A 14,593-nucleotide genomic window follows, 5' to 3' on the forward strand; every position below is an offset into this window, starting at 1 on the left:
TGGCTTTCAGTCAAAAACACGTGATCTTTTATTTACAACATTATTAAAAGTGTCATCACAGTGACGCAAAACGTCCGTGTTGTACATACATTTCACATCAGTTTTCACAAGAGACTAAGGGAAATTGAGGAACTGACATTTTTATGCAACATTGACCGAGGTCTTTGCGCGAAGCTAAGCTAACCAGCTATTTTCCGCACACAATATACAATATCAGTATGGAAATCAATGTAAAAATATCACCACATTTGAAGCAGTAGTTTGCCATTTTGGAGCGATAAGTCACAATTCTCCGTCTGAACAAGTGTGTTTCCCAAACTGTCAACTGCTGTGTCCTATATTTGGTGATTTACAGTGTTATAATAAGTAATTAATGCCTGCAGATGAAACTGCCCTGTCGTTTCTGTACATGAAGGCCGAAAACCAGCAGCTCTTCACCCGGAAACACACTTGGTGACACACATTATGGGATAGTTGCGTTAGCGTAATCATCACCAGTAAATCAACATGAGTCAGTTCCTGCTGAATTGGTTTCAAATATATTTGGAGAATCCGTCTAAAAGCATGGCATCACGTGGAAAATACAAAACACTCTCGTGATCATACACACGTGCACTTTCCACTTCCTGTTCCGACTCCTGCAGCTCAGAAATCTCTCAGAAAAGAAACAACCGCTGCACCGTTAATCCAGGCAATATAAGCTTATGTTTCTTATCTTAGGAAAAAGTGAATCGTAGCCCTACTCGCGCTGCTGTAACATGAAATAAGCAACATCTCAATGAGTGCTAATGTAGTGGCAGTGGCAAAAAAAACCAAAACATGAAATAGCTGCGGATTGGAGGACGTCCGCTGAGGAGGCGGTCTCTAATCTGCCCTGGGAGGGAGTTACATTCATGTTTAGGGAACGAACGGGGTCTACGAGGACAATACAATTTACAATACACGGTCATCTTTCGACACACAAATCTCCTCTTGGCAGATTTTCTCCCACAAAAATAATGACCTATTGATACATTTTTCATAAAGTTAACAAGTACTCACGTCTGCACGCACTAACACAGACCTGTACTTTGTTGCAGTAACCTTTACTAACCACAGAATTCATGGTGAATCATTCCTTTACCTTCTCAAAGTTGGTGCTGTTGGTCTTGGGGGGGGAAAAACCTTCTACCATCGCACAAGCTTCTTCTTCTTCTGAAGTCTCAGATCTTCTACGTCTGCTGGTTTGTGTCCGTCACGTGACTCGGGAACAGCTCTTCAAGTTTACTCCACATGATGCAGAAAAGCGTTAATTCCCCACAGTCATGTTTTGGCAACTTCTGTGGAATCTGTGGTTTCAAACTCCTTTTTGTGTTTGTTTAATATTTGTTGAAAAAGAGTAATAAGGAAGAATAAAATGTGTGTGAGTTTTTTTGCAGAAGTAATCAATCACAATAAACAGTAGCACAGTTTAAAAAAAAAAAAATATCTTCATGGCATCTTGAAAAAAACCGTCTTCACACAAAAGGGCTGTCCGATCTGAATATGTCCGAGTAGCTTTTGCTGTTCATGTGCTCGGTGTGGCTCTCGATGCTGTAGCAGCGGTGAACCTCCGTGAGTGACGACGTCACGTAGGAGGCCGAGCGGAAGAAGTCGGCGTTGGCGAACATGCCGGCGAACTGCATCCGCTGCTGATTCCAGTGTCTCCGCAGGACGCTCTGGACCTGAAGGTCAAAATGCACAGGCAAAAACACGTATTGTTGATATTTTAGGGATTTGCGGGATTATGTGGGGGCTGAATGGTTGGACTTTGCATGTTCTCCCCGCGTGTGCGTGGGTTTTCTCCGGGTTCTCCGACTTCCTCCCACAGTCCAAAAACATACAATATGGGAATTGGGTAAATTGGACACTCTAAATTGACCATAGGTCATGTGAAGGATAAAGCGATAGAAGATGGATGGATGGGATTATATGGGGATTGGCCAAAGAGAACTGAGCACTAAAATGCCCATCAGGGGAAGTGCTGCTCCAGGAAGGACAGCCGGCATAAAAATCAAATATGCGGATCAACCACTGTCGTGACCCCTAGAGAGGGAGGGGCCAAAAGAAAAGAAAAAAAAAGACTTGTTTGGCCCTGCAAATTTAAAGTTTAAATCAGTTTTCCAAACTTTCTATGTGGGAACCCATTTTTTTCAAGGAGCCAAAGTGCAGATAAAAAAGAATTGGAGCAACTGAGGAGCAAGTTCGTGCAAAAGCAACTATTTTCAGCCATATCTCTTAACAACTTATATCATTTTTGGTAAACGCAATTATGATGTAATTAAAACATACAGTGCACACATAAATAATAAAATGGGTTGGGTAAATTCAGCAAATTTGCAATCTCCTGCGACCCATTTGTGGGTCCCTACCCAGTCTTTGGGAACCACTGGTTTAAAAGAATACACCCAATACATTCCTACATATTTTGCATGTATTTTTATCCATATCTAGGCCAGTGAAATCACATCCTGACTTTTGATCTTGAAAACACACATCTGATCATTTGTATTTTTGTAAGTAAATGGAATAAAGAATAATCCATCAATAATTCCATCAAAACATGCTACTGACTTTAAAGAAAAAGACTTAAATAATGGGTTAGGCTTATTTGTCAGGGATTTCTCCAGACAAATAATCACAATAGAGTATTCATATGGCTTATTGAATGAGTTTTTAAGCAGTATGAAATGATATTAAAAATGTTTAAAAAAAACAATACACAACACCACATCAGGGCTATTTTGTCCACGCCAGTAATAGAATTCTAAATAAAGTTGTTTTGTCCTTTTTTTGCTCACCTCTCCGTTGAAGAAGCAGAATATTGTAGAGACCAAAAGACCCTGCATGTGAGGAGAAAATATACTTAGATCGGCATAACTCATTGAATAATGCATGGAAAGTGGTCCAGTGTTTACACAGACCTGGTAATTCATGAGGATTTCCATGATGTACATGAAGATCTCCGTGGCCCACTGCTCCTGAGGCTTGTAGGGGAAGAGGACAAACTGGATGCCGAGCAGAGGGATGAGGATGAGCGTGGCCCTCACTGCCCTCATGTAGAGGCTGGACTCGGCCTGGTGTGTCACTCTCAGCTTGGTGATGAGAACTCGCACGATGTTCAGAAGGAAGAAGAGGTTCACCTGGAGTGAATCAGAAAACACAAAGATATATATATATATATATATATCTTTTAGATTAACTGCATATAAAAAAAATGCAGTCTTTACTTAACCAAATAGCACAGTGGTTTCCCACATTGGTTAAGTGCTTACCACCAGTGCGGCGCACATGGGGCCGTGGGTTATGTACAGCAAGGAAGTAGGCCTGACCCAACATCTGTCAAAGCAGGGATCACATTATCACTTCATGGCAGTACAGTGTGCAAATCCAAGTGTTATCTGCGACACTCACTTGTCATTGAAGTAGAAGTGGCGTGCTATGGAGTAGATCACCACTGGCACGAGAGGAAAGCCTTCGAAATCAAAGTAGGAACGTTAATGGCAAATGCAAGAGGGGCACAAGCTAATTATGGCAATCCACAGGGGCTCCACAAACAGAGAAGTGTGGACAACAAGCCTATCTGAAGAAGAATTTATGCATTTTTAAATGAAAACATTTAGACATAAAGTCTCTTGAAACACCCCTGTGCCGAACACATTCACATAGAAGCTTACTCACCCCACCCCAGCAGGTAATACCATATGAGGTGTTGTTTCTCAGCAAACACAGCCACGACGATGAGCGTGTGCAGGTAGATTCCCTCACAAAGCATCCAGAAGGCGTTACAGCTCAGCAGGTACATGTGGACAAGCATGACCAGCTTACAGCTCACCTGCCGGGAGGAAGCAGAATTGAAATCCCGTCTTTTCTGCCCAAAGGAAAAAGGAGAAAGAAAAAGAGATTGCCCAAACAGAGCGTCGAACCACTCACAGCATCCTGGCTGGTGTGTCCCTGTTTCTCCCTCACTGTGTTCAGCAAGACGACAGTGATGACTGAGTTCAGCACGAAAGACATAAAGAGGTTTTTGTGGAGAGTAATTCTCTGGCAGCTCAGACTCCTGAGGGCAGCAGCACAAGAGAGAGATTTTTAATCACAAATCACTTTCAAGCTTCATCAGTCACAGATTTATGACGAAATTCAACACATAGCAGATGTCTTCATGTGTTAAAGAAAATAGTGAGCTTCTGCTTCAAAACATAGAAACATGGCGCAAGATGTCTGACCTCCATAAAGAATGGTCTTTGTTTTAAAATAGTTAGAATAAGCCTTGTATATATATTTACATTATAAGTTATATTACTTATATTACTAACTGGACCTTTAATAACTAATGTATCACTGCTTTAGGATGGTAAAATTTGTCATTAATCATTAAAATATGGAGGATGAATATCTCAAGCAAAATCCAACTTATTCACAAAGTCAATATTTCTGGAAGATTTTTTGGTTATTTCTATATTTTTTATTTATTTATTCACAGATTCATTTTACATTTACATCAAATTGTTTTTTAATTGTGAACTATATATCGACATATATCAAAACAAACTGAACTGAACCCCAAAAAGTTTGCTTTTTCTCACTTGATCACTACTCGACACTCTGTGGCCCTCATGTTATTTGAGTGTAAGACCCCTGCTTTAGAGAATCGCGTCAATCCACATTGTACGATGGAAAACAAAAACACACAGTAAAATACATATAAGTGCTCCACTTACTTAAAATAAAAGAATATTCCTAATGATATGAGCAAAGACACCAGAGACAGTCCTTGACCAATCATAACCAAGTAGAAGTGAGACATGGCCGCCTGCAACAAAATGAACGCGTCACATGTCACCCATAAAAAACAAAATATATTCATTGTAGACACTTATTTCTCCATTTATTCCTCCTTACCGCCGTGTGATTTGTCGTGTTGCCTACGCAGTTTGTGAAGTCCGTCCATGTGCGTTTGCTCTTTGGGTGACGCCCCCACTCGCCCGTCTCTGTGCAGACTTTGATCGCCATCGCTATAAAAAACAACAAGTTTTGTAAAAAAGAAGTAAAATGTACTACAAAAGATATCAAATGAGTGGTTTTAACCTTTGGGAAACATTTCTGGTTGAATATCAACACGACAATATGGCATATTGTAGTGGTTTTTGCATTCTACGCAACACGAGAAGGCAAATTAGCTTAAAAGGGCTAGAAGCTAGCGATGGCTAACAACATTTCCTTTTGGTCCGATACAATACAGCTATCACAACCTTAAGAGTCTACCAATACCAATATCAGTTCAGTAAAGTCTTTTAACTCTTTTAAACAACTAAGCTGTTAATAAGGTATATTTCACAGACAAACCTGCTGCAGCGTGATTAGCATTGCCATTGGCAGTGGTTGTAGTTGTTCTGCTCACCAGTGTGTAGAGATGCGATGTTAAATACTGCTGTTGAATATTGGACGCCTTCTTAAATCGTAAAAAGTAAGATTAGCTTAAAACATTCATTGATAACACCTATGCTAACGACCGGAGGATGAATGCATGTCTTGGCGTTTTTAGAGTTTATGGGTAACTTTTCTTTAACCAATATGTGCCCTAGTGATTCTGGCCAGAAAGGAAATGAGGCAGAGAAAATCACCATTTGAGTCAAAATTAGCAAAATAGTCCGGACAGCTTTGCACTACTTTGAGGCCTGCATCAGTTTCATCCCAGCACAGCCATCCATCCCATGTAGTGTTGCATACTGGCCCTGCTGACAGCAAAGGAAGCACAGAGAGGCATTCCTTAGAAATGGTATGCATGGAAAATAGTGCGAAAAAAAAACCTACTCCACGACCTTTGACCTGCACTCCTGACCTATTGTTTTTGATGGGCGGTGTGACTCTTTTATGATCCGCTGGAAACACTGGTACTGGGCTACGGTGATCTGTTGCTGTGCGGTCAGGTTTTCGCCTCGGTGGTTATCGTGGTAATCTTCAGAGTTTGCCAGCACCAGCAGCTGAGATTGGGAGGGATTAAAATACAGCATGAAAACACACAGATGCACAGACTCCCAAAGACTGAATGATACAATGATACTAGTAATGATAGTAAAATAGTAATTTATTAATAAAATAAAGGGTAACATTAATAGAGTTTATTGGCAGAAATGGAAAATAATGTAATATAATAAGTTTATATAAGTGAATGGATGATTCCTGGGCAAGTGACCCAAAAAAAAAATAAAGGCTTCTTATTCTTGGTAAATATATAATATAGTAAGTAGTTAATTAGAATATGAGTATTTCGCCAATAAATTGGATTTTGGTCTAAATATTCATCATGTCCTCAAGAAAATTGTCAACATATTGCTTGCTAATTTTACAAGCACTTCTATACCATTGATTGATTACTTATTAAAGGTCCAGTGTGTAACATTTAGAAGGGTTTATTAGCAGAAATTGAATATATGACCCATAAGTATGTTTATATAATAATCACTCAAAATTGATTGATATTAATATTTATAGCTTTAGACTGGATAGTTTCTAGGCAAGTGAATACAGAAATCATACAAAAAGTATATAATATAGTATGTAGTTACATAATTACCTTTGGATATGAATATTTCGCCAATAAATTTTGTTCTAGATATTAATCCTGGTCAGAATTTTGGCAGAAATTGAATATATTATCCAAGTTAAATTATACATGAGACTGGACGTTTCTAGGCAAGTGACCACAAAATCAAAGATTTCTTTTTCTTGGTCAGTATAGTATATAGTTACATGATGTTGCATGGTGACCTCTAAATAGATTAGTTTATATTAATATTTCAGCATTTTTGGATTTTGGTCTAGATATTTATCATGTCCTGCAGAAAGTGGCTTACACATTTCAAAAACACTTATATACCATTGAAAAATTACTTATTAAAGGTCCAATGTGTAGCTGAACCTTAAAAGGTTTTGGTTTGCAACAATTATCGCCTTATATAAGGGGAAAATCTACTCCTTTTCTGTGTCACAAGGAGAAGAAAAACATCTTCAGTTGGATCTGAAAGTCAGTGAATATCACACGTGGACATCTACAGGGCTGGACAGTCTGTAGACACCATCTGTTGCATTATGGGATGTTAGGGAATAGGAATTTTCTCACATAACTCTCGTGACAGTTCAGGCAAAGTTGCAAAGCTTGACCTACATGATGAAAACAGCGTATATGAGGCTAAAACCAACACATTTCACATGCAACGTTTACCTTGTTGAAGGAGCACAGCACCAGCAGAAACACGCCGCAGCTCAGGTCCATCTGGGATCTCATCTTCGTGGCGAGTTTGCAGTGAGGAAAACAAAAGAATGCATACTTTTTAACCGCTGTCTTTACAGGAAAACATACCAACAGCGAAGCTGAGGATGCAGCACTCACTCGCAGCAAGTCCAGCTGTTATTTTTACGCTTCCCTGGATGTTATTTTTACACGATTTGCAGAAACGGTTAAAAATTTCAGCGCCTCTTCTAAATAGTTTTCCCTCCAGGGTCCGATAAGAATAATGTTTCCTGACTCGCAGCAGCTGCTAACATGATCCAGCACTCGCTGTGTTGACAGGACTTGGGATTCAGCCTCGACTAGTTCATGTGCTCTGCACTGTCACACCCACACAATGTGAAATCTGTTATTTATTTATATATTCAAAATGTTTCAATCAGACACATGACAACCTTGTAATCTATGTGACCAAAATGAAATGAACTAATTGAATAATTGACAAAAAACGCCTTGCCTTTTAATACTTAGTTTATTAAACTGATGCCAACAGTGAATCTACATCTCCTTTGACCTTTGCCCCCATACACACAAACCCATGTTTTTCATATGAAGAGGCAGGTCTCCCCTTTTTTTTGTACATTTGAGGTCAAACATGTGGCCTTTTACTTCCTCTGTTCTCCACAGCGTCCTTCCTGCGTGCTTATTGTGCATGTTAAGCAAGTTTAACCAAGGGTGTAGCCAGAAGATGCCAAAATCAATAATAATATATATCACGTATACACATATGATATACACTGCCTGGCCAAAAAACCTGGATTTAACTAAGCAAATAGGTAAGGGGTTGCTGCAGTTAGTCAGGTCTAGGTTCAGTAACATTAAGATGACAAAGCCAGGATTCATCAGGCTCAAATTGTGAAAGAGTGGTTCAGGGAGCATGAGACATCATTTTCACGGATCATGGATTGGCCACCACAGAGTCCAGACCTTAACCCTATTGAGAATCTTTGGGATGTTCTGGAGAAGGCTTTGCTCAGTGGCCCGACTCTCCCATCATCAATACAAGATCTTGTGACATTGCAGTAGCTTATGGAAACAATGCCACAGTGAATGAGTGCCATAATAAAAGCTAAAGGCGGTCCAACGATGTGACCCCTTTTTTTAGGTGGCGACTTTTTTTTTGGCCAGGCAGTGTAATAACATTGTGTTATAGGTGGAAATATCAAATACAAAGTTGGTTAAATAGCGAATTTGACTTTTCTGAGCTCATCTTTCCACACAGGACTTCACATGTGTCCTGATTTGTCTGAAAAGGGGAAGGAGTTAATCAACATTTAACTGCTTAATTGTATTTTCTGGTGATTCTAGTCATACTTCCTGTTTACGCCATGTGGCTGACATACAGTTAGTGTTCTTCTTAAAAAGATGCAATTTGAATAATTCAAACTAATTCACCCAATGGTGAAGGCTAATTGGTTTCAATGTAAAAAATAATAATTGTGCATTATGATTTTATTCCCTCAAACCCTGTTTTTTTTTTCATTTGTGATATAACAACATTTCCAGAAATTAGTTTTAGTTTTTTACTTTCTTGGAAATCAATGTTTTGCAGTGTGTGCACACCATGTGAGTCAGAACATGAACATTTACACGTGGTTCCAAGTGTTTTTAGACAGATTTTCTTCAAGTGGGATGATAATTATATAATTAAGATATTAGACATGTTTTTGGTGTTTAGTGGTGTTTTATAAAAGGAAATCTGGAAATTTATTGCAAACGATTTTACACTTTGTTCTCCTGACTTTACATCAGGAGGACCTGGAGACCCATATACGTATATATTATGTAAAGTGACAATGCATTTATTAATATCGCAATCGGCAACCGATATAAAAGGTAAGGAAGTTATTGCCTTTATAAAAGATCAACTGTTTTTTAAGTGTATCGCTTGCGTAAACATATTCTTTAACGGTAAAATATTATACATTTGTAATGAATGTGCTGTCTTCCCATTAATTTATCACAAATCTGTTTAATCTGTAACCGGTTTTCAGCACTGCAATGCTCAAACACTCACCACATGTGCTGAAAAACTGTCAAATGTTAATAAACCTACCTCTACAGGAGGAGCAAACTCAATCTTGACCAGTTCTTGTAGTGTAATCCTTTCAGCCTGAATGTGGGATAGGAAACAATAACAGTGCAACGTCGTCTTTGTGGTTTCCTTCAGAGAAAAGAGTGTGTTGCACTGCAGTCAGGAGCCAAACTGAGCTGTGACTGTCCTGATAGAATCTGACTGACGCTGTGGTGACATCACTTGCTTGTCTTCTGTGGAGCTGCGTAGAGGGACATTCCCACAGTGGAGTGAACATCACAGACAACACAGTGGATAATTCAGTGTGTGTATCAATACAATAGAGCCAAATTCGGTGTATTTCATCTTATTGTTCTGATTTCACTACATACTGTGTGCTTATAGAGCCTATAGATTGGTACACATTTGATTAATGTTAATAGGGAGTTAAGTTTGCTTTAGTGTTTGCATTCAAAAGTTAGTCAAGACATAAATGAGGGAACAATAACAGTCATATTAGTGTCCCAGACACTGAATAAATACACATACATAGAGTGTGTAATACTTGAAATGGACCAGTCACCTCAAATGTTCCACTTCATAGCAATGGCGCCCCCTGCAGACACAAAACCTGTATTTGTGTCAGAATTTTGAATCAGAGTTCTGAAAGATTCAAAATATCAAAACATAACTCAGGAAGCTTTTGTGATGATTGTTCTCTTATTAATTGTGTTCTAATTCATTAAAAAATTCAGAAACTCGACTTAAAACACTTTATATCCCAAACAAATTGGAATGTGTGTCACACAAACGCCCACAATTCGATCTTTCTCCTCAAATCATTGAGTCCCAATATAATCCATGATAGCGGTGCATACACACTCCATGCCAGTTGGTGGCGGTAATGCGTCAAAGACGTTTGTCAACCACCACAAAACACCGAGAAGAAAAAGATGGCCGCTTGCTACTCTCGCGAGATCTGAAAACACTTCAGCTGAAGTCTTTAGCCGACTGTCGCTGTGAGCCGTTGATGTTCTTCGTGCTGTTTAGCTCACCTGATACCACCGTAACATGACGTTATGGAGGAGAGAAAGCTAAAGAGAAAGAGTCCCAGGAACTCTACCAGCACGGCGCCTCCAGCCGTAGGCTCTAGCCGGAAAAACAGTGCGTCTACCGGGGTACGTCAGGTCGGCTCCAGCCACAACTCCAGCCAAAAGAGCAAAAACAGGAAGTAGGCTGTCTCCAACAACTATTTTATGTATTTTAATGTCAAAATGGATTGAATTGCAGCTTTGTTACATCCTGTCACGTGTTGCATATGCCTGTCAAGTCAGCTTTTCACGAAACTCTGTTGTGACTTGTTTTTCGAGGGGGGCCAGGGATAAACCCAGGCACCAGGCAAGTTCAGGTGTCAAAGCGAATCCTAACCAGGGCCAGGGCCAGGCAGCTCCCAGCATCCAACACTCCTTTCTCACGGATGTCTCAGATGTGCAGGAGATGGAGAAGGGCCTGCTCAGTCTCCTCAACGACTTCCACTCAGGGAAACTACAAGCATTTGGTAAGTTAAAAATGACAACTATCATCAGCACATTTTCTGTAGAGCAGTGCTTACGAACCTTTTAAATAGGGAGCCATTTTTTTTTAAAGCTGACAAAACTGTCACAACCCCATTCATAATTAAATCTAGGGCTGCACGATATTATAAAAACATGTGATATTCATGTTGAATTCTGTGAATATAATGACTTGCAGTAAGTAAACATAAAAGTTATGTTGTTGGGAATCAGCTTTTCTGACTGTTTTCCTGTTGTCTTTATTAGTTGGGAATGCTGAGTCAGTTTTTCTTAAACAGAACATATTTTCACAGCGTATTGAAAAAGTTTATCCTAAATAAAGATGGAGGTGCTTCTCACACACCTCAGCTGACCACAGCTAGTCATGTTTTCTCTGTACCAGGCAACGAGTGCTCCATTGGTCAGATGGAGCATGTGAGGGAGATGCAAGAGAAGCTGGCCCGATTACAGTTTGACCTCTATGGCGAGGTCGATGAAATGCCCGAGGACCAGAGGAAAACGGCATGTGACGCCAACATGGACAAGTTACTCCTTAATGTAAGTGTGTTTTGTAATGGAGTAGAAGTATTTTAAGGTACAAAATTATTACGGTTTTACTGAATACCCGCACAGAAGTACACATCAGGAACAGTTAAGGTGTAGAAATATTTATTGTACAACTCATTACACTGCATAATCTGGTTTAACTGTTCACTGGTGCGGCGTTAGCTACATAAGGTCTATAAGGAATTAGCAACTCACTTACGTCACACAACAAAGTGCTAATGTATTTACTAAAAACTCTCATTTCTTCACAGCTTGAGGAGCTGAGTTCTTCAATGTATCCTTTTTGATATTTGATGAACAAAAAAAACACCAGGTTTAATGAATTGATTAATTCATTAAACCTGGTTCTTGGGTGGCATGAACATTAAATGATTCCTTTCCTATTTGATTGTATCAGAGAAAGCCAAGGTCTCTAATTTGTATCTGAAACACTTTTAATTAATTTACTTTTAAATAAACAATTATGGCGTCTGTAGCTCTTGCCATTAGATTTGACTTGATCTCACATCACTATGTAACGGACATGGCCTTCTGCCATTGTCTTTAGTCAAAAAACATCATGTCGCCTTTATTTTTTGCATTATTGTAAATTTTGACATCATTTCAGGCACAACGCTCGCATTCATCTTCAGACAGTTAGCTTAGCTGTTGGCCATGACTTTTTATCCTACGTGGGACTGCACTCAGCATTTTCTATTTCATTATTCGGATCAATGAATAGAAAGAAAACTTGCAGTTCCACTACAGCAAACAATATCCAGTGTCTTGAGGGGGCAATGCTCGGAAGTGGGTGGAATGTAGCGTCTGTTTGTTTTTTTCTCCCCACACTTGCATGCTCTAGCTTTTAACAAATCAATTTGTGCCTGTTCATTTTTTCCTTGACGCCGCTTCTCTCAGTCAGAAGCTGAATCTAGCCGACAGTCAAGAGATTCCAAGGACTGCCAGCATGTGATTGTTTTGTTTTGCTTTTTGTTTTTCTCTCAATCTCATCTGCCTTATTTTAGTTTTATGAGACACAGAGTGGCTGCGACAGATGAGGTGGTGATCGGAAGTGTGTTGATGGCAGAAATGTCTGCCAAGCTGTTCACCAGCGTCCCCTGTCCCGCACAGAGGCATGAATGTATTGCAAGATGGACCTACAGCTTTTCTTTGAACCCAAACACTGAGCGCTGAACACAGTGACTGTTATAGTTTCACAGACATTCACGATCGATTAAAAGTGGCACCAGTGCTTCACTATCTAAGCTTATTTAAGCTGTCATTTCTAAACTGTTGACATTGCAATACATCGCAAACCAAAGTTATAATGACAAAAACATCTCACTTTCTTTTGACCTCCATCGTACATGTTCAGCTTCACTGAATTTAGAACCGACGGCACACTTTACGCACTCACTTGCACTTTTTCCACATCGGCGACACATTACGGTTTAGTAGCAACATGGAGTTAACATGGTAATAGCTTTGTTTTGGGATGTAATCATTTAATAAGACCACGTTATTGCTAATGAAATGTTCATGTAGTGGCTTGTAGCGACGCAAGAAATGGTAAGTGTGTGGTAATAAGGTGATGATATTTAGGTTATTTATGACTGGATGAATTCATGAGGATGGATTTCTACCTTACAGCATGGTAATTACACACTTTGATTCCAAAAATATAGACAAATTATCTTTATCACGTCATTAAGTAGATATTACGAGTAGAAGATAGTAGAAAGACATAATATATAATATGGTTAATACCATGGTATCACTGTAATATGTCCTTAAGCAATTTGGAGTTATCATGGGAATATTTTGGTAATCGTTTGGAATCATACAGTGATGCCATGTTATTTCCAGTGAAATTGTCTTGTATTGGCATGTAGAAATGGAAAATGGTAAAAGGTTTTTCATGAAAGGATGAATTTCAACCTTATAGCATGGCAATTACAAATACTTTAACTTATTTATTTATTATGTAAATTAAATTATTCCACTGTTGGTAGCCCATAGTGATGATCATTATCATACTATTATATATTATGGTTTATTTTTGCCACACTATTACATTGTTATTATTACGCTATAACCTGTTTATTACTTCATAACTAAAACGCTATTACTTTTTTATTTCCTCAACACACACTATTATGTTGTTATTATCAAGTTATAACCTGGATATTATTTCAGATAGTTACCACACTTATTACCTACCTATGACTTGGATATTACTTCAGAGATAACGTGGAGTTTGTTGTATTATTACCATTTTATTGCATTGTAATTAACCAAATATGACATTAGAAATAACCATGCTATTACTGTGTTGTTATTGAACTCGAATGTAAAGTGTTAATGTTGTCATGTCACAGGTCAATCAGTATCTGTAACGTCCCAAACAAACAAAAACAGAGCTTGACATGTCGAAACATAGATACAGAAATATTGCCTTCAGTATTCATTCACTTTGTTCTGCAGACGATACATTTTTAAAATGATGTTATCGATGTAGAACTTCAAACACACACGTTATCTGTAATATGATAATCTACCTTAAATCAGCTGAAAATGACAGTAGACTCTCAACAATAGAATACAATAGAAACTCAGCTCTGTTATAAAAGAATCCTATTTTCTGTTGTGTGGCCTGATTTGACCTCCAGCTCTCTGCTCAGTGTTCAACACATTTGCACATAATCCACGCAGCATGCTGCACACACTCATTACCTGGGCTGTGTGTCCGTTTGATGCTGGAAAAAAACAATTTTTCCAAATGTTGACATCACAACCATGCCTTAATTAATATCTTCTAATTTAATCATTATTGCCTTATTATTTTTTAATCTATTCTATTTACTTTCGTGTTGATTTTAGGTTAAACGTAACCATGATGTGATGCTTCTTTGATTATTTTGTCACTTCATATTTTAACCAGTATTGTTGGCGGATGTGGGATCATTCTGAAGTGTCTTGTTTTGTTGATTGATTTAATAAATGGGTCACCTGACTCTGTTGGAGTCAGGTTAAAGTCAACAACATCATTTTTGCTGTATTTATTTGAATATTTCTTTATATTAAAGGTGAAAAATTATGCTGTTTTTCCCCAGTAAATAGTCTATACATATCATAAAGGTATATAATAACCCTAAGAATATTTGTATAAAC

General features: G+C 38.6%; 2 protein-coding genes across 3 annotated transcripts; one reads left to right on the forward strand and one right to left on the reverse strand.

Annotated features, from left to right (window-relative positions):
• On the reverse strand, positions 1-10,276 carry LOC122758743 (calcitonin gene-related peptide type 1 receptor-like). The gene is made up of 14 exons (XM_044013056.1): positions 9,907-10,276; positions 9,366-9,585; positions 7,244-7,306; positions 5,861-6,002; positions 5,643-5,753; positions 4,921-5,033; positions 4,740-4,831; positions 3,952-4,078; positions 3,700-3,853; positions 3,433-3,493; positions 3,294-3,357; positions 2,943-3,161; positions 2,820-2,861; positions 1-1,703 (listed from the first exon to the last, which is right to left on the reverse strand). The coding sequence occupies exons 3-14, from the start codon at positions 7,304-7,306 to the stop codon at positions 1,497-1,499; spliced, it is 1,395 nt and encodes a 464-aa protein (XP_043868991.1). The 5' UTR covers positions 9,366-9,585; positions 9,907-10,276; the 3' UTR covers positions 1-1,496.
• Positions 10,277-10,302: 26 nt separating this feature from the next.
• On the forward strand, positions 10,303-14,461 carry ccdc28a (coiled-coil domain containing 28A). Of its 2 annotated transcripts, none has more exons than XM_044013082.1 (5): positions 10,303-10,554; positions 10,694-10,881; positions 11,280-11,434; positions 11,695-11,717; positions 12,341-14,461. In XM_044013082.1, exons 1-5 carry the CDS (start codon positions 10,403-10,405, stop codon positions 12,393-12,395), a joined length of 573 nt encoding a protein of 190 aa, XP_043869017.1. In that variant the 5' UTR covers positions 10,303-10,402; the 3' UTR covers positions 12,396-14,461. The 2 variants fall into 2 exon arrangements, with proteins under 2 accessions (XP_043869017.1, XP_043869021.1); XM_044013086.1 differs by having other exon boundaries at positions 12,345-12,387.
• The last annotated feature ends 132 nt before the right edge of the window (positions 14,462-14,593 follow it).

Source organism: Solea senegalensis, linkage group LG2 (genome assembly GCF_019176455.1).
Source record: "Solea senegalensis isolate Sse05_10M linkage group LG2, IFAPA_SoseM_1, whole genome shotgun sequence".
Lineage (NCBI taxonomy): Eukaryota > Metazoa > Chordata > Actinopteri > Pleuronectiformes > Soleidae > Solea > Solea senegalensis.

Bases quoted from the DNA above. Each gene is read 5' to 3' on its own strand.
- ccdc28a (XM_044013082.1), top strand. From the start codon at position 10,403: ATGGAGGAGAGAAAGCTAAAGAGAAAGAGTCCCAGGAACTCTACCAGC. The intron at 10,555-10,693 runs GTAGGCTGTCTC...TTGTTTTTCGAG, and splicing joins CAAAAGAGCAAAAACAGGAA to GGGGGCCAGGGATAAACCCA. The intron at 11,718-12,340 runs GTATCCTTTTTG...CGCTTCTCTCAG, and splicing joins GAGGAGCTGAGTTCTTCAAT to TCAGAAGCTGAATCTAGCCG.
- LOC122758743 (XM_044013056.1), bottom strand. From the start codon at position 7,306: ATGAGATCCCAGATGGACCTGAGCTGCGGCGTGTTTCTGCTGGTGCTG. The intron at 4,832-4,920 runs GTAAGGAGGAAT...ATTTTGTTGCAG, and splicing joins ACACGACAAATCACACGGCG to GCGGCCATGTCTCACTTCTA. The intron at 3,162-3,293 runs GTAAGCACTTAA...GATTCACTCCAG, and splicing joins CCATGTGCGCCGCACTGGTG to GTGAACCTCTTCTTCCTTCT.